We start from the raw sequence: 18881 nt of genomic DNA on the forward strand, positions 1-18881 counted from the left end.
ACCTTGAGGAGTATCACATAGTTAATTTTCCATTTTAAATTCTTCCAGAGATACATAATCATGTCTTTTCAGCAAGTTTAAAACCTGACTTAAAAAAAAAAAAAACAACAAAAAACCAAAAACCACCACCTGACCTACTGAAACTCCCTGCTCTCTTGGCCCCATATAATAGCCTGAAGGATGCATTGGATAAAACCCATGGTTATGTCTACTGAAAATTACAACATCGAGTTATTCAACTGGAAACTGTAGTTGTTTTAAAGGAAGAGTACTTGCCAACAAGAGCCCTTCTTGCAACTCCTAATATTCCTTTTGATTATTATTGTGTGTCCTTTTTATTTAGGACATTAAAGGCTCCCTTTTCCACCCTGAATGCTCCTAAAGTTACAGGACAAGGGGATCTTACCTGGCAGTCTCTGACAGGTCAGTGATCAAACGGAGTCAGGCCGCGGCCAAATTCCGTCCATCTCTTACCAGGAGCTAGGACTCCATAAGTCCTGCTACATCCAGGGAATCCCTATTCAATGTTAGGATAACAAGCCCTCTCCATAGAAAAGTTTAATATTCTCAGGTGTTTGCCCAGCTTCCAAACTCAATGAGTTTTCAAAAAAATTTTATGAACATTATTTCCTGCACAGAACGAGTGAAATAGAAAAAAAAAAAAAAAAAAAAGTGACCCCCTCATCTTTTGTGTAAGAAAAGAAACACAGGTTTAGATGGAAAATATACGAATACTTATTGCCCTAGTGATCAAAGACCATTTATTTATACAACCTTATCTTTAAATAGCACCAGTCTTTGTACGAGAGTTTAATTTACTTAAGGTATTTGCATTCACATGAACAAACCTGCACATGAAATAAAACAAGACATGATGTCGTGCTGAGCTCAAGAACAAGATGCAGGTTGTTCATCCATATAAAGAAACATTCATTCCAAGCATTTTTGATGATGCAGAGCGCTCACAGCCAGTTATCCCCACATCCTCCTCCCAGAAGCCCCCGGGGACTTGAAGAGTTGCCGGCATCTGAGGTAAAGCAAAGCAAAGATCTATGGCTGCCGACTTCAAACTACAGATTTTAGTGCCTGACCCAGCAGAGGGTATCATGAGGAAAGAACGTACCAAAAAATGAACTCTACAAGAGGCTGCAAAGATTCGTTCAAAGGCCAAACACTTCTGCCACAGGTGACTTCTACTGCAGAACCAAGAGCAAGCAATGGCGATTTTTACAGGCATGACTTAACAGGCAGTAAGACCAGAGACGTTTACCCTTCCACCTCAGGAATGGTTCGCCTGTCTAGGAAAAGCCGAGGTGCCCTAGGAGACTGCCTTGGTATGGGATCTGCGGTAAACAGAAGCCTTAGTCCACATTTGTTTAGCATGGTTTTGACACGTACATGAAACAAGTCTTTTCAACACAGAGATCCACAAAAGGTACTTACACAGCCTCCAGCAAGAATCTCTGCGGCCAGGGGAACTGAGCCATCTTTGCGCATAAATTTATCCCTCACAAAATCATTCACCTTGAAGAAAAATATTTATACAAGCTGATGAAAAATATAAAGCCATTAAACACATATAAATAAACAACTGTAAATAAGTGTTATTTTTTTCTTCTGTCAGTGTACTGGAGTAATCATAAATTAAGTAAATAAAGGATCCTAAAGGTTTGATCTTAATAGCTTCTATGTAGTTTTCAAAAGGTAGAATATATAGATATGTAATAAAATTTTTTTAAATATAGAGAGATGTATTCCTGATGTTCTGGGAGAAAAAAAATCATGCAGGGTTGCTCAAGATTCAAAATGTCCTGCCATTACAATAGCATGGAAAGACACATAGTAACAATAGAGACAAAATAAAAACATATGTTTTAAAACTTAAAAACTGTTTTATAGGGTTTGATTAAAAATCACTTTCAAGTCTTCTAACAAGAATTAATCTAAAACAGCTCATCACTGAGACAAAATTGGCTGAGCAGATCTTTCAGCTTAGTAGAAATTCAGTATCTAAAAAAATTTCTCAAGGATTCTCAAAGAACATTGAGAACATTAATTAATTAATGAAGTATAATAGTCTCAAAGTGGTATGTACTACAAGCAATTTTAAGGATCAATCAGAAGATTAGCTGTCCCAAGGTCACATAATAAGATGTTAAAAGAAGAATTTTGGGCACCAATGGTACACAGCCCAAGCCTAAAGTAAAGCTTAACTTTCTGACCTGAGCGATGAAAATACAATATTCATCCATTCCACAAATACACACTGAACACCTACTGTCTGCTGGATAGGTGTCAGGCACTGAAGAACCCATCTGACATCTGATGGAAGATCAACTTCAACTGGAACTCAGGCCCCTCCACATGAGTTTTTTGGGCAAAAGTGTACAGAATATACCTCAAACGTGAATTCCAAAATAGCAGGTGTACTTTGACGATATGCTTGGGAGTTAGAAAAATCTGGGTTTGAACTCCAGCTTTCCCACTCACGAACTATGCCAACACAGGTAAATACTTAATCCCTGTGGGCCTCATTTTCCTTATCTGTAAACTGTGGGTCACATTCGGCTTGAGATTAAGACAGTAAGAGACAACACATGGCAAGCGCCCGTCTGGTAGGTACTGAAGCTTCAGCTGCTGCTGCGGCCACTGCTATAGCGGTGATGAGGATGATGATGACAGCAGTGGTGACCGCCGAGTCTTATTCAAATATATTATCACCTTTGCGGATGTCCAGTGTTAAATGGGGAATAATAAAAAGCTGTGTGCAGTGAGTACCCAAGTTCAAATTAGTTCGTGCCTCTGAGGAAACACAGACCTGCTGTTTCACATAAGAATCTCTGCTAGATCCTGGAATATGTGCAAACTCCCTTCATCGGAAACATCAAATCAAAAGACTTACTGTAAGTTTTATGGCCTTCTCTGGGGCGACTCCCAATAACTGTGGCAACAGACCTAAAAAACAACAAAAAGTAGAAGTACATTAAATAAATTAGCATTAACTACACATATCAACAGCTCTAAAAAGGGGATCACCATGTAAAAACTAGGGTGATTTTTGTTGCAGTTTTCTGCTCTTACCTTTAATGAGAATACTCGAAATGGAATGTTTAGGTACTAATGTCTAAGAGCCACATCAGGCCTGAGTTAATTCCCTCTCACATTCTGGATCGTTTGCACATCAGGTAAATCAACAGTAATACTGATATAGGAAATCTCATTATTCCACACATTTGCTCTTTTCCCTCCCTCCTGCCTTTTAAAAAAGAGAACTTTAGTGAATATATTCCTTTTAGCTAACCCTTTTCTCATCTCTCTACCTTACCCCGTCCCCCACTACCCACGGTTCAGCCATTCAGATACTTAGCAACTACGACTCAGTAACAAGCACAGGACAAAGAAGGTTCCTGCTTTGACCAATTTTAGATGGAAGGAGGGAAAGGCCTTCCCAAAAAAGTGACAACTGGGAAACATCTGTTCATGGAAGGGGAACAGACAGGGCTAAGAGTGCAGAGTGGGAACAGGCCTGGTGTGCTCAAAATGAGGGATAAGACTGGTGCAACACCTTTCAAGGAGCAGTCTCAGGGCGCTGAGCCACACCATGGACTAGACCCTGAGCCTGATACCCTCTAAGTTAGGTGAAAAGGTTTCCATCAGGAGGACAGTGATGTGCCAACTCATATTTTCAGAAGACCACTCTGGCTGCTAGGCAGAAAAGAGGGCATATTGGTGTATGTGTGTGTGTGTGAGTGTGTAGAAGAGACTGTGAGTGAGAGAGAAAACTGGTCTGATGGCTATTGCTCAATTTTTAGCGCAAACACCTGGGTAGAGATGAAGGTGGCCATGGAGAGTAACAGGTTGGGGGTAGAAAGGGAAGAACAGTTTGGAACGCATTAGGGAGAGTGGGAAATAAGAATCAGAACATGGGGAGGAGGGGTGGCTACTTCCACAAAAGGCAGTTACAGTAGTGGACCTACATGTTTGAACTAAAAAAAAAAAAAGGTTATCTTTTTCATCTGTTCTTAAGAAAATAAAATCAAAGACAGATGCCTTTCCTTGGAAACACTCAGTAAGCTAACCCCAAGGATCACAATATACTGTTCCCCTGTCATGCTCTTGGGAGGGGATTTAAGAGTCAGTAAGTTCACTTTCTTCCCTGACCACACCATCTTCGTAAAGGAGCAGCCTATGGCCAAAAGTCACTAGCATCCAGCCTGTGTTTTAGTGAGTAGCACACAGTTTTAAACATAATTTGAGCTTATTATAAAGATAGATAGATAGACAGACAGACAGAAAGACTGATAGACTGACCAATCGATGGATCTGACAGCCTAGGCCTCCTTCTGACATCATAGCAATCTATCTCCAGTTGGGTGAGGTGCTACCCTTTAAACAGGACCCAAGCATCAATTCAGCAAGGTCCCCCTGACCCATACCCTAATGCTAGCATGGCAATAAGGACAATGCCAATTATCTTTCATCACTGTTCTTGCTCTGCTGATATCCTTACAATAGAGAAACAGTTCTCTGTGCTTGTGGCTCTACAAAAAGGGAGACACTAGACAGACCAAGGCAGCTTCATGTCTTAGAAAAAATTGGAGAAAGCTCATTTCATTGTAAATATAAATAATAAGGATGCTGATGCTAATCAAAGTTTCTTTCTTTCTTTCTTTTCACTTTTAAGGGCCGTATCCATGGCATATGGAGGTTCCCAGGCTAGGAGTCTAATCAGAGCTACAGCTGCTGGCCTACGCCACAGCCACAGCAATGCTGGATCTGAACCACGTCTGCGACCTACACCACAACTCACAGCAACGTCAGATCTTTAACCCACTGAGCGAGGCCAGGGATCGAACCCACAACCTCATGGTTCCTAGTCGGATTTGCTTCTGCTGCGCCATGAAGGGAACTCCTAAGGTTTCGTTAAAAAGAGGTGTTCCCAGAAATGAATTTGACTACTAACCAGGTTCAATTCCTGGCCTTGGTCAGTGGGTTAAGGATCCAGCGTTGCCACGGTTTGGATCTGGCATTGCTGTGGCTGTGGTGTAGGCTGGCAGCTATAGCTCCAATTGGACCCCTGGCCTGGGAACCTCCATGTGCCACAAATGTGGCCCTAAGAAAAAGAAAAAAAAGACACAAAAAAAGTTTCTTTAAAAAGAGATAGCATGTTGTTTACTATGTGTCAGGTGTCATTTAAGCACTTTACTAACTCATTTAATCCTCATAACCATCCTGCAGAGTGGAAACTGAGGTGTATAGAGATTAAGTAATTTGTTTGAAGTTATCCAAATGATAAATAGTGAGACTGGGATTCGAATCTAAGCCCTTTTCCTCAAGAGTCCATGCTTTTAGAGAACACCCAACTCTGTCCTGTGCCTAATATACAAACACGCAGCCCCATTTGTTCACTTACACAACTAATCTGCCTGGATCCTATAAACATTTGGGTTTGCAACATCTTCTCTAGGCAGCCTTATTTCGAGCCTATGTCATCCCCATGACCATGGCTGACTGTACCTACAGGACGTACAGCCAATGAGTTCAGCAACCTGGGCTCTGTGACCTGGCACCAGAAGTGGAGCCGGCCAGTCAGGATCCTTCTCCCAGGAACGTGGCAGAGGCTGCACAGATGATGAACGAGGTAGATTGAGAAGGTGCCATGCAGAGAGGGGAAAGCGGTCAGTAGAAGCCATGTGCGCATTAATGCCGCAAGGAAGCAGAAATCATGATAAGAAAATGAAGAAGATGGGCAGAGAGGAGAGAATGTGCAGCAAGCAGAATGGAGACACCAGAGAGAGAGACAGAACATACAGCCCGTGAAAGGTGCACAGGTGGGAGGGCTGCCCTTGACCACCTTCCGGTCCCGTTGAGGCCAGATTCCAGAGAAACTCCTTCCTGGGATCCCTGTGAGATCCTTCTCTCACACGACCCTTACCAACAGTCCCCTGATGCTCTTGCTAGCTTGAGTAGGCCTATGCTCTTTTTAATCTCAATGAGCCGAAGCAGCACAGAAAATGTAAATAGGGAACCCTGTGGGGAAAGCAAGTGCTCTTATTCAAAAGTAAGAATTCTCTCCTCCTAAACTATACTCTCTTTTAAACTTCCTTTACCTATAACATGAGAGAATATCTATGAAAGAAAGGCTTTATTATTACTTTATGAAAGTACAACAATAATTTCTACCAGTAAAATTCGGGGATATGCTGTTTAAACTACATCTCACCATCTACACTCTCCAGTCTGCTCTCTGCATTCAGGTCAAGTATCGAAATGTTTAGTTAAATATTTACTTGCTGGATGTATTTTTCTCATCATTAAATTGTAGACCAAAACCATGGATGGGTTGATAGCATTGTGATTTAAATGATGCTCTCTTGTCTCTATAACTACCCCGTGACAGTCTTTTTAAATGACTAATAAAAAACAGCCCACGGAGCCAAATGACGCTAGCGTTAGATACAATCACTTCAGCCAGCCTTTTAAGCTATTGAGATTTGTCTTTCTCACTATAAATTTAGTAATGCACTGTGAACAGCAAAGACCAAAACAAAACGATAGAGAAAACCCTGCATTTAAGACTAAATATAGGGCAGCAAATATTTATTTGTTCAGCAAACATTTACCAAACGCTTTCTGTGCCTGGTCCTGGAAGGGACTGGGATGAACACAGTCAGATCTGTGGTGTACCCTGGAGCCAGGCTCAGTTTAGAAGAAAAGGGAACCCTAGGTGTCTCTGTGTGCCAGGGGGAGACACCCTGCCTAAACACAGGGCTGAATATCCCAGCCCTGGAGCATCAGAGCACTACTGGAACGCAGTGGAAAGAAGCAGTTATGCTGCCTGCAGGAGGGAGAAAAGCATCAAAGAAGAGGAGCTACTTGACTTGATTCTTTAAGGCTAAGAAGAGGTTTGCTGGAGAAAAGAGACACGAGTAGAATGGAGGGCAAGGTGGTCTAGGCAGAGGGAATAATACGGGAACATCTGCATCTCAAGATCATGGCATAGTCAAGGTTGAGCCGAGATCACTGGAGGCTGTGGTTAGATCACAGACCTTGTATTAAATCATGGCAGTAGTGACAATGACAACAGCTAGCACTGGGAAGTACTCACTACATGCCAGGTACTACCCCACGTGCTTTATGCGAATGAACACATTTAATTCCACACCACATGCCAGTAACAATAACTCAGGAGTTATTCTTATCTCCACCAACAAAAGAAGAAACAGGCTGACTTCCAGGAGCCTCCTCAAGGTCGCTCAGCTGTTAGCTGGGGCAGTGGGGGTCAGGCTAGGCGGTCTGGCTCCAGGGGGTGCTCCTACCTGGTACCCCGTACAGCTTCTCCCCCAGGCCACACTAAGGGGCTTGTAAAAAGTTCTGTAAACTCATGGGGTGGCTTTTAAAGAGTAAAGTCCCAAAAGTAAAACGTTCTGGAGGCAGGTAGAGGACAGATGGCAAATTAGGCAGAGGCCTGAGGCAGGAAGAGTATTTAGGAAGCTGAAGAAATATAATCTAAGGCCCCGAGTTTCACTGTATTAAATGAGTAACACTAAGCCAGTAGGAATAAAACCAAAGTACAAATCCTAAGTACAAAACCAAAGTACAATCCTAAGACCTGGGCCAGATGCAGGCACTCAGGGAGGTTCTGGCTGAGTACGATGCCTGTGGTGATGACCTTGGCGAAGGAGGGAACAGAGGGTGGCTGTGGATTACAGTCTGAGCAGTCAAGATGTGGGCCTTGACACCATTAGTCGTGGGGAAATGCCCTTTAGGAGGGGTCCTGATCAGCAGGATGATGAAGTCAGAGAGTGAACTTTCATAAACTTCCTGGTGCCTTGGCCTCAGAGGGAGGAGGGGTAACGTGGCTCAGGAATGCTTAAAACAGCCAGTCTGGTGAAGGCATTTTGACGGGATCACACTGAAGTTTAAAGCACATATATGTTTGACATCTGGGTAACTCAGCAGAAAAATCAAGCTTCTAACATAAGACGTTTCTGTTGGAAATGCATTTTAACTATTACAAACAGAGAATGGATGTGTGTGTTGTTTCTAACTTGTCAAAACAGCAGTCTGTTTTCCAACTGTCTCAAATGAATTTTACTAGTGTGGTTAGTTTTCTAATCTTCTCATTTTAGTTCAGCTCCATCAGCACATATGGCAACGCTTCCTTGGCAAACTTTACTAGAAGGCTGCTAATGCGAGAAAAGATTTACAGGGTACAATATTAATATAGTATTTTGTCTTCAGATTTCATGGGGTGGAGATGTAAATCACACTATCCCCTCTGATTCCCATCCTTTGTGCAACCCAATGAGAAAGAACGGATCTGGAGGTGTGGGGACTAAGCCCTCATCAGGAACCTCCCCCACAGGCTTCACATGGCACCCCTAAATGGAAGCTTCCAAGAGACGTGTGCTGGTCCAGAGAGCTACTAAGCTGTAGGCTTTGCTTAAAAACTATTTAGAAATATAATTCTAGAATCCCAGAGTTAGAAGGGAATATGAAAGAAACACCTTAATATTGCTGGCTTTTTTTTTTTTTTTTTTTCTAGGTTAGGTTAGGTTAGAGTCATCTGAAGCACAGGATAACCAAGCAGCAAAAGATTTGATCAGAAGAATCAATGGAGGAGAGGGGAGGGAATAAGAATCCATGTGACTTGTTGAGTTTCCCTTTTGTACAATCTTAAATAGATGACCAGGTTTGTGCTGTAAAGAGGCCAGCATCATAGTGCTACTACTCTGACTATTCTCAGATGAATGTTTATACAAAGTAGTATCTTCATTTAGTTTATAAACATACACAGTGTTATTCCTTTCCAATTAAGGGGGAAAAAAAACCCACACAAATACTGCAAAGTAATGTTGGCCTATTAGAGCTATTTGTTTCCAATAGCCTGGCAGCAAAATGAATGGCTTAGAGCACGGGGCTTGGAAGTGGAGAGACCTGGGGTGGAATCCTAGGTCTGCACCTCTTTTGTGCTGAGTGATCTTGTGGATGTTATTCTTTGAAGTCTATGTTCCTCATTAGTAAATCCAGGATGCTAATTATGACTCACTGGTTTACTATGATAATGATATGAATAAGTATATACAAAGAGCCAGACAGCATTCACAAACTGTATCATATATTCAAAAAAATGTGATGTTTCTCCCATCACTTTGTTCAAGGCATATCTTTGATTCTTTTCTTGCTTACAAGAGATAACTTATCCCCAGTAATGCTCACAGTCCAGTTAGGTAAGTATGCTGGGCATATAACACTGTTCCCCAGGGCGTTTTGCCTCTCCATCCTCAGAAGAGCTGACGCTAAGCAGTGGCCCCACTTCGGGGAAAAATAAGGAAGCAGTTCAGACATAACAACACATCTTCAACTATGTTTTTAAACTAAAATAAAATGTTTTAGTTAAGAACTTAAACAGTTCTCAACCTCTGATGATAAGCGACTTTTTACCATGTAATTTCTCCTGAGTGGCAGAAGAGCCCGTTGATTAAGAGCATGGAGACTGGAGGCAGGCTGCTGGGTTTGAATTCTGTCTCTGTGACTTAGTAGCTGGTAACTGTGGGCAAGTTATCCAGTCTCTCTGTACCTTAGTTTCCACATGTGTAAAATGGGGGTAAACATAGTACCATCTTCAAGGGGCAGTTTTGAAGATGAAATGAGTTAACACACACGAAGCCCTAAGAACAGTGTTAACTACAACAGAAGGTACAGAAGTGGTTTTGTGATGTTCTTTATCTTCATCATCATCACTATCATCCCCTTCCTTCGTGGAAACTTGGCTTTCGAGAGGCTTAAAGTAGCTTCTCCCAAGTCCCTCACTATTTAGTGCCTGTACTAGTACCAAATAGGACTGCAGGTCCATCATGCCCCCAAAAGCAGGGCTCTTTGTTCCCACTTCAGTGGACTTATCGCTTCAACTTCCTTCTCTGCTCTACAACGGCATTTCTTCCAACCCAGACTGTTCTGAAACTTTTCTGGGTTCACACTGGGCTAGGGCACTGCACCGTTGGGCCCCCACCCAGAAGAAGGGCGTGGCTGAGTAAGGGTGGGGGCGCCCACATCTGCCTCTACTTCTCTCTCCCCAGGTCCTGAATATCAGGCTCCCAGGGAAGAAGGCACCGCATGGCAGGGCTGAGTTGCAGGTTATGTCTGGTGAACAAATGGCAGGCAGGGCATAGATGGGAAACAGGGATCAGAGAAAGCTGTGGGTCGGGGCCAGGTGGGTGTCCACAAACACCTGTAACCACAATGTGGCAGCTGTCCTAAAAGACCACGCTGGACAAGACAAGGGGAGCACAGGTGCTGAGGGGCCACAACAAAGAAGAAACACCTTAACTAAGGCAGCATTCCTGTCTCAGGTCAGACTAAAACATGCTCAAGAGCAGCCAGCTGGGCCCTGAGAAAGGTAGCTTAGAGCACGTAAGATGGGGGAGAAGGCATCCAGGGCAGAGACAGACTGTAGAGTTTGGTAGGGGTATCAATGCATAAACTACTCCTATTGCTGCAGCTGAAGCCACATTCAGCACTTCTCTGTGTCATCTAGTTTCAACGTGGAGGCAACCTCTCCCCATCAAATCCTTAGCTCCTGATCTCACCATGGAGGCCCCTGTACTTGCACCATCTTCCCAGAGAGCCCTCCATGCCTTCAACATCAGATTAACCTTCATTCTGGAGCTATCAGCACTCCGTGTGCCCTGCCTCACAGCTTTTATTCCTGCTCCTATTTCCATGGCCTTCTCTCTTCACTTCTTCAAGCTGTCTTCTCTCCCCTCCCCCCGTGTCTGTCTACTTTGGACTGTTCTAGCCCCATGCATGAGGCATTCCCCCTCCTCTGCTGACTATGCCATCTCCTTTCATGGCCTTCTTACAATTGTGGTTTTTTTTTTTTTTTTTTTTTTGCTTTTTTGGGGCTGCACGTGCAGCATATGGAAGTTCCCAGGTTAGGGGTCAAATTCCCTACACCACAGCCACAGCAATTTGGGATCTGAGCCACATCTGCAACCTACACCACAGCCCACAGGAATGCTGGATCCTTAACCCACTGAGCTACTGAGTGAGGCCAGGAATTGAACCCGAATCCTCATGGATACCAGTCGGGTTTGTTACCATTGAGCCACAATGGGAACTCCTACAATCCAGTCTTCCACTGGCTTTCAGGGTGTCACCCCGAGGTGAGTGTACAGTGGATCTGGGGGCATGTCGGATAGTAAGACTGAAATGCTTATTTATCTGCATTAAATGTTTTCACTCAAAATGTTAAGAACCACCTGTTATCTCAGCTATAACTCAGGATGCCTTTGGGAGACTGACTGTTAAAGCATAACGGAATGATACTGATTATGGTATAGAAAAAATTTAGTTCCTGGGACTCCATCTCTATTTGGGAGCTTTCTAGAAATGAAGATCCCTGGAAAGAAGAATCACACCCTCTCTTTTAGTTTTTCACTCTGGTACACGGCAATTTTCAGGGTCCTGGTTATCTTTTCTTCCATCTAAAATTCCCTGCTGCTGAGATTTAATCTGTTTCCCTTGTTTCAGTCTCAGTAATGGCAGGAGCTGGTTACAAATGATCATTCTTGAGGCTGGAATTAATTTGTTCATTAATTAATCTTCTCCAGGCCACATCCAGTTCCATTTTTCCCAATTTTCTAAGCCACCACTGTTCTCAGCTGGCCTTCTCAAGCCTCTAACAACACTCCCATCCACCTCAAGTTCTGAGTCTGTGTCACCTTAGGCTCGCCCTTTTAATGCTCTGTGCTCACTGCGGATTTCTGGAGATTTGATTAGGGACTGTCCAAGTATTTTGTTCACTTTTGTTTGATTTTCTAAAACCAAATATTTGCCTTGTGATCTATTTACAGCTTAACATCCTAAATGAAAATGTGCAGAAATTGGCCAAGAAAAGAAGGCTCAGACCAAACCATTCTGCACTCATTACAATCCCAGTGGACATAAATGGACATCCACGACTCAGTGCAGGACCCAGGTCACTGTGGTTTGCACCAAGATGCAGGCCTTCTTCAGTTATGCAAACCAGAGTCGTAGAACCTTCAATTGTTTCATTTTGGTGACAGAATTTTTTACACTTATTTTTATCCACCAGAATTCTGAAGAAGGAATGTCACTGTGAATCCACAAAATTTGGATACTCGCTTCTGTACAACCATTAACCACACCAAAAGACCTGGCTTAGACTAGCAGTCTGACAAAACTTCCTTCTAGAAGGCAAACATATCAAAAACTTCCTGAGATATCACCACAATATCCTCTAGATGTCACCTTGAGAACATTCCAGGATGAAAGATGACTGCTTGTGCACTACACAGACAACTGGCAACCCAGACACATTTAAAACTTTGCAAGCCTGGGTCAATAGGCCAATTAAAAAGTTTTTTTGCCGGAGTTCCTGGCATGGCTCAGCAGAAACAAATCTGGCTAAGAACCATGACGTTGAGGGTTTGATCCCTGGCCTCGCTGAGTGGGTTAAGGATCCAGTGTTGCTGTGGCTGTGGTGTAGGGCGGCAGCTGTAGCTTGGATTCGACCCCTAGCCCTGGGAACCTCCATATGATGGTGCAGCCCTAAAAAAGCAAAAAAAAATTTTTTTTGCCATCTGCCTCAAAGACTAAGTAGTACTCCAAACTAAGTTTAATTTGTAAAATGATCTAACTGCCCTTTCTGGCAGGTTTTCTGTTTTCCCCACCAACAGAAATAAACCAGAAACCTTTCTTTAAGGAGTATTTCTCATGAAATTTCTCTTGAATCCATCCTTCTCCCTGTGGCCTTCCCTTGCCAAAACATTTTCCCATTTCTAAGGCTGCTCGCCGCATCACCTGAAGCATCAGAGGGGGGAGAGTGTAGCAAAAACTTAAAGGCAGAAATTAGTTATTCCTGGAATGTTAAGAGCATTTAATTACAGATGACTGCCCAATCAATTGCTTCTCTTTATTATGCCAAGTCTACAGCAGGCCAATAACTGACTCATTTGGTCATGTAGTTCATTCAAAGTAAATGAGCTGTCAGGTAATTCATTAAGGATTTTAAACACCTGAGTGCATTAAATCAATCTGGAGACTGGGAAGGAAACAGAAGAAGACTTTTACAAGTGACTTCAGGGTGATCTGGATTATCTTGGGTGTTATTTCTTGTAATACAGATAGATTTGGCCTGGGGGGTGGGAGGTCCGAATTTCAAAAATTAAAGAAAAGCCCAGGAAAAGTCAATAATTTCCTTGTAAAGAAAGTAGTCTGCATTATAGAGAAAGGTTGCAGAGTCAGTCGCATAGGGTTTCTAAGTGGATCTTTTCTAACAACCAAACTTTCCCCCAAAGATAAGGGGCTGTGAGGACAAACTAGCAGGGAGCTACATAAAAACATGGGTTGGAAGACCTCGCTAAGTCACAATGCTAAAATTCCTAGGACTCCGCATCAACTGAAGGTAACTGCTAACAATCCCTACAGCTGTGTTATCTATCACCTTTTTTTTTTTTTTTCTTTATCTATTGCCTTTTGACCAGGAGGCAGTGGTTCAAACGTGCTCCCTTGTTATGACGGGATAACTTCCCGGACTGTGTACGGAGGCTGGCAACTGCCAGAGAGAGGATGGAGGAAAACAACTTATGCTACAAGCACTCCATAACAGTGACCTTCCCTTTCAGAGTTGCACGAGGAATTATTTCTAGATACAAAACAGTTTCCTTCAGAGTTCCGAATTCTTGTAAGAAGGAAAAGGAGGGAGGGGGAGAGATGCTTATATTAACCTTCTAATAAGGATCCTTGCTGCAAGCACCTTCTTTCATGGCCACCTGTCAACTTCTCCCCAAACTATACATAAAGATAATTTCAAAATAGGGGAAAAAACTTACTTGTGCAACATTCCCAAATTACACTCTTCAGGATATATTAGCAATTACATATGTCTTGATGCACATAAATTACATGTTAAGCAAAATTCCAAGATAAGAAAAAATAAGCTCAATATTCTGAAACATGTTTATAAATTAGAGATGTACTCTGTCCCCTTCTCAAATACTGTTAGATGGAGTGTGAATAGCAGCAGCTCTAAATTCTCGAAATTGAAATGTGACTGTTTTTCCCTGGAGTATTAAAATTTTAAACCATAAAACTACATTTAATAAAAAAAATTCTCATCAAAGAATCACAGGTAGGGTGTTTTATATTTTATATTGTAACATAAAGGTTACAATACTGATTCTCAAGAATCTGTTCAGGTCTTTTTTGTTTCTGTTACAATTTTTTGCTGGTAACGATGGTTTCTCATTTTTATCTGATTCCTCTCTTGTCCAAGGATAAGCACTTACACATATGAAGTTACATTCAATCATTAATTAACGGTGCTGTGCAGGGCTGCAGGGCACTAAACCGAATTGGTCCTCAACCAAGAATAGGAATAAGTCATTGATGAAGAAACATTATAAATCATCTTTTGAAAAACCTCAACTGTCAATCATCTCTTTGCTCTCTAGATTCAAATTACAAAACAGAAACTAAACAAAGTGTTACAGAACACCTTTTGTTCTAAAACTGCCTACTAGAGGAGATAAGAAATCAGGGAGAAATGAACACAGGTGACTCCCAGAACTAATCATCTTATATTCACACTCTACTTATCATCCTCTGACAAGAGAAGCCCTTAGGGATCAGGCACCCAAAGCAGGTAAGATAAATGGCTCTTTCTAAACCAGGAAGAGGACAAGGAGCAGCCTCTCTGGTGTTCAAAGTGAGCCTCCATGTCTAATAGGCTGGCTCACTCCCCTTCCCTGAGGAGTTAAAACCAGTTCCGCCAGTCTCAGCGATCTAACTGAAACAGCATGAGGTTTACGGGATGACCCATATTAGCTGGATGCGCAGGTTATGTTTTAAAGTGTTTTGTCCATGGGGGTCAACAGGATAGGTCGAGGAACCAAGAATCAAGAGCTGCCAGGTACAGTCAGAGGAAAGAGAAGGGACTCAGGTCATAGAAGTCCATTAAAGACATTAAGCGGGACAAAAAGTATTTCTCACAATTCTAAAGGCATCCTTGACATTTAATCCAATACCAAGCGAAGCCCATAAAAGTAGTTTGTGAAGCAATGCCAGGGCTGAGACGTTTGTCTGGCTGGAAGCTCAAAGCTTTCCCTGCAGAAAACATCCCATGTGAACAGATAAGGTGGTGGCCTTTGCCTGAATCACTGCAAAGCAGGAACTGTGACATTAACCTTGTACTAACTTGGGAGACATTTCATTTGTGAGGTTCGTTGTCAACAGGAGGGAAGAGTATTTCAAATGGAAGGCAGTGACCCTGTAAGGGTCATCATCAATCACCTGGGGTCAAAGACCTTCCCAATTCTAAGAAGAGGCAGGGGGTGAGGGAAAGAGGGGAGGGCCTAGGAAAGATCAAAAAGCCTTTGATGGAGGTTATCTATCTACACAAAAGAACCTGCAAAATGGAGCTTCTCTGCAGTTTGAAACCCCTTAGTTTCTAAGGTGAGAGATTCCAAGAAGGGTCTTTGTGTTTTTGGGGATTTTTTTTTTTTTTTTTTTAAACTTAGGTGTTTAAGGTAAAGACTGGAGTCAGCAGATGGCAGAAGAGGCCTAGAGGCACAGGCTCACAGGGCTGCAGTCTTAAATACCTTTTCCTTCTTCTAGAGCAAATACTGGAAGGGGAAGGAAGGGAAGACCCCACCAGCTGTGCAGTTGCCAAATGGCAAAGTGGCTCTGCTTCAGCTGCCTTGCAATACTGGAATTTAGCTGATACAAATACACTTGGTTTTCTCTTTGTAAAAGCAATCAGAGAGAGAGAGAGAGAGAGAGAGAGACGGGGAAGTCAAGTCATGCCTTTTAGGCCAGTGCCAATGGTCAAGCAGCCAGGGTCTGTGGGATCCTGTCTATTTGTGATGACATGCTTCTTGCCATTGTTCTTGTTGTTTAATGAGCCCTAGATGATTAAAGGAGCAGTAGAGTAGAGAAGGACTCTATCTGGCTAGAGTGGTATGGGGATCAACTCATTAGGTACAGAGTCAGAGGAAGGGAACGGGCAACTTTAACTCAGAAAGAGGCAGATAGGAGGGCTCCACTGAACCCTTGGTTACCCACTTGGAAGACATTTTTGTGGTGAATCTGAGGACAAGCAGTCCCAAGTAGGCCCTGTCCTGTCCCTAGCCGCCTTTCCCTGTTAAGTGGTGAGTGAAGGTAGCTAAAGAACACAAACAATAGGAGCCTTTTAAAAACTCACTAAAGATATTTATAATTATTTTTAAGAAATAAATCATACTGCAGAGCAATATAAATGGCTTTCAGATCATAGGCTGTTTTGATTAGCCATGCTCTACATGCCTCCAGCCTACGCCCATTAGCATGGATAATTGAGAATCTGCTGTATTTCCATGTTAACACAGTCTCTCTAATACATTTCAGGCATTCAGATGGGAAACCAAACCTCTGACTCCTATTCCACCTTCCATGAATTTATTAGCACATGGCACTAACCTCTATACAGTCCAAAGAAGCCTTCATAGCGCAGCACTTTCTTAAAACAGTCAAAGCTATTTTTATACATAAGTTCTCCCACAAAAGAGCCAGTCGACCGTTGGTTCTGCATTCGAGTTTTCACGAGATCAATAGGATACACAGCAGTGGCTCCGACAGCTAAAATCAAATAATGCCCATATTTCAGAATGAATTAAGGTCAGAGAAAAGGGGATGAATGGTTGAAGTCAAAGAGAAGGTTGATACAAGAAATAAATTTTGTATATACAGATTTTAAAACTTTCTACATGTTTAATAAGCAACTGTGAATGTTCATTCAAATGTCTCCTGATAAAAGAGTATCACAGTTCAAATTTTAAAAAGCACATCATTACAGCCTAACCTCATTATTAACCTGTCTTTAGAAAGCCTACCTGCAGATAAAAGAAAAAAGCTACTTCTAAGTCCCTGATCACACACAAGTAGTGGGAAAAAGCTCCCTTAGCTGCTATGGCATCACATCAATACTGACCATGGTAACCAGTTTGGGAAAAGACCAGAGGAGGCTTTGTCCTTGCATATTTCAAGGTGGGAAATCAGAGGAAAAAGAGGGGTAATAAAAATGAAAACTTTGCACACATCCGTGACTAACCTCCAGCAACAGAACCCAGACCAAACCTGTAGGCTGACTCAGCAATTTGCAGGAGAACTGGTCGAGATGAATCTACTGAGGCCTTCTTCTTTGCATGCACAGGGATTGCGGGGGTGGAGAGGGCAGCAGACAGGAGATAAAAAGGAAGACAGAACAAAAATGAGCACATGTTATCTTTTTAAAATTACAACTGGGTTCTAAACTCATGGTACAACTAAAATGTTGAAGAAGAAGGTTAGATTTTGTTCTTATTAATAAAAAATTATTACTGCTGTCAATTTTAAAAATCAGGTTTGAATATAATGAAAGCTATTACGTGCCCCCCCAAATGTTATGAATGTGAACCTATTTTCAAGTGTTCAATTCTCATTAGTGATCAAGGAGATACACATTTAAAAACATCAATGAGACTTCATTCTTCATCAATCAGATTGTCAAACTGGTAGGATTTGGGGGATTTTTGTTTGTTTGTTTTAATGGTAATACCCAATCTGGCAAGAGATGATAAAAACAGGGCTTCCCAAGACTAATATTTAATCAAGTATAAACTAAAGGGAAACTTGGCAACACACACCCAAATCCTTAAAATGTACATGAATTTTGACCCTGCAATTCTACTTATAAAAAGCTAGGTTAGAAAATAATCATGTGTGTAAACAAGAATCAAGCTATAAGAATGTTAAAAGGCAGCACTGGTTTTAAGAGCAACAATTAAGAATACCTAAACATCCAATAGTGGAGGACTGGTTAAAGTAATGGTATAAAAAGATATTTGATGTTGAGCAAAAGATATTATAAAGCAAAAATAGGTTAAAAAGAATAAGGTGAGTAGACAGTATCCTTGATACCGTTCTGTTTACCTTTTAAAGTGTTTGGTTTTAAAAGATTATTCTGAAACTTTTCTATGTTAGAGACTGTGTACAAATATGACTTTTTTTTATTAAAAGTCTTTTGGTATGTATGCATATAAAAATAACACTAACATTTTGGCTATCACATTACCCAGAGATATTCAAATGTTTACAGTGGCTACAACTAGGTGGTTGTATATTTTCTTCCATTTTTTTGTCCATCTTCTCTAAATTCATACTTTAGGCCAGTCAGTTGCTGTATTATTATTGTTCTTTTGACCTATTTTTCTTACAATGTTTTTGATGCCAGAACATTTCAGAGTATTTCATTTCTCTGTCTACATAAATAAAATAGTAATTTTATGTCAGAGTTGTCAAATGAGGGTGGCATATAGTTAGTGCTTAATAAATACCTGTTGAATGAATAAATACATTCAGTAAAATTTGTTTTTTCAAAAGCCACGATAATTAAGATTGGTGAACAATGGAAATAATTACCAACCCCAGCTATCAACCCACTGAATTTTAGCTGCTGTCAGTGTAGCACAATTCTAATACAATGAGATAATTTGGAATCTCCTTCAAAGTCACTTAACTGAAAACAGCTTTATATATAGCAATATGCATCCTTACAAAAGTCAAACAACTCTTCTGCAAATTCCATGGGGTGCTTCCAACTCTGTGGCTGTACAGATGGAAATCAATAGCAACTTCATTTTGACAGATATATCCATAAGAAAGGCACTGTTTTATTTACATGGATATAAATATGCAATACTTAGAAAGGTTCTGGCATCAAAATAATGGATGAAAATGCTTCGAAAATAATGGGTTGGGGTTGGGGGAGGACTAGTGCTAATTCATCTAAAGATGAAATAAATGATATCCCAGAATTTCATGTAACTTTTCTGAAGCTA

General features: G+C 41.5%; 1 protein-coding gene across 7 annotated transcripts in view; it reads right to left on the reverse strand.

Annotated features, from left to right (window-relative positions):
• Positions 1 to 18881, reverse strand: part of SLC25A13 (solute carrier family 25 member 13) — a 199186-nt gene that overhangs the window by 55105 nt on the left and 125200 nt on the right. For 4 of the 7 annotated variants that reach the window (XM_005667626.3, XM_021102398.1, XM_021102401.1 and 1 more), the window contains 4 exons: positions 17114 to 17201; positions 16483 to 16641; positions 2903 to 2955; positions 1444 to 1524 (listed from right to left, as the gene is read on the reverse strand). In XM_005667626.3, the coding sequence (XP_005667683.2) occupies positions 1444 to 1524; positions 2903 to 2955; positions 16483 to 16641; positions 17114 to 17201 (381 nt within the window). The remainder of the gene's footprint in view (positions 1 to 1443; positions 1525 to 2902; positions 2956 to 16482; positions 16642 to 17113; positions 17202 to 18881) is intronic. The other 3 variants (XM_003130160.5, XM_021102403.1, XM_021102399.1) reach the window with 1 other exon arrangement.

The sequence above is a fragment of the Sus scrofa genome, chromosome 9 (genome assembly GCF_000003025.6).
Source record: "Sus scrofa isolate TJ Tabasco breed Duroc chromosome 9, Sscrofa11.1, whole genome shotgun sequence".
In the NCBI taxonomy this organism is placed as follows: domain Eukaryota; kingdom Metazoa; phylum Chordata; class Mammalia; order Artiodactyla; family Suidae; genus Sus; species Sus scrofa.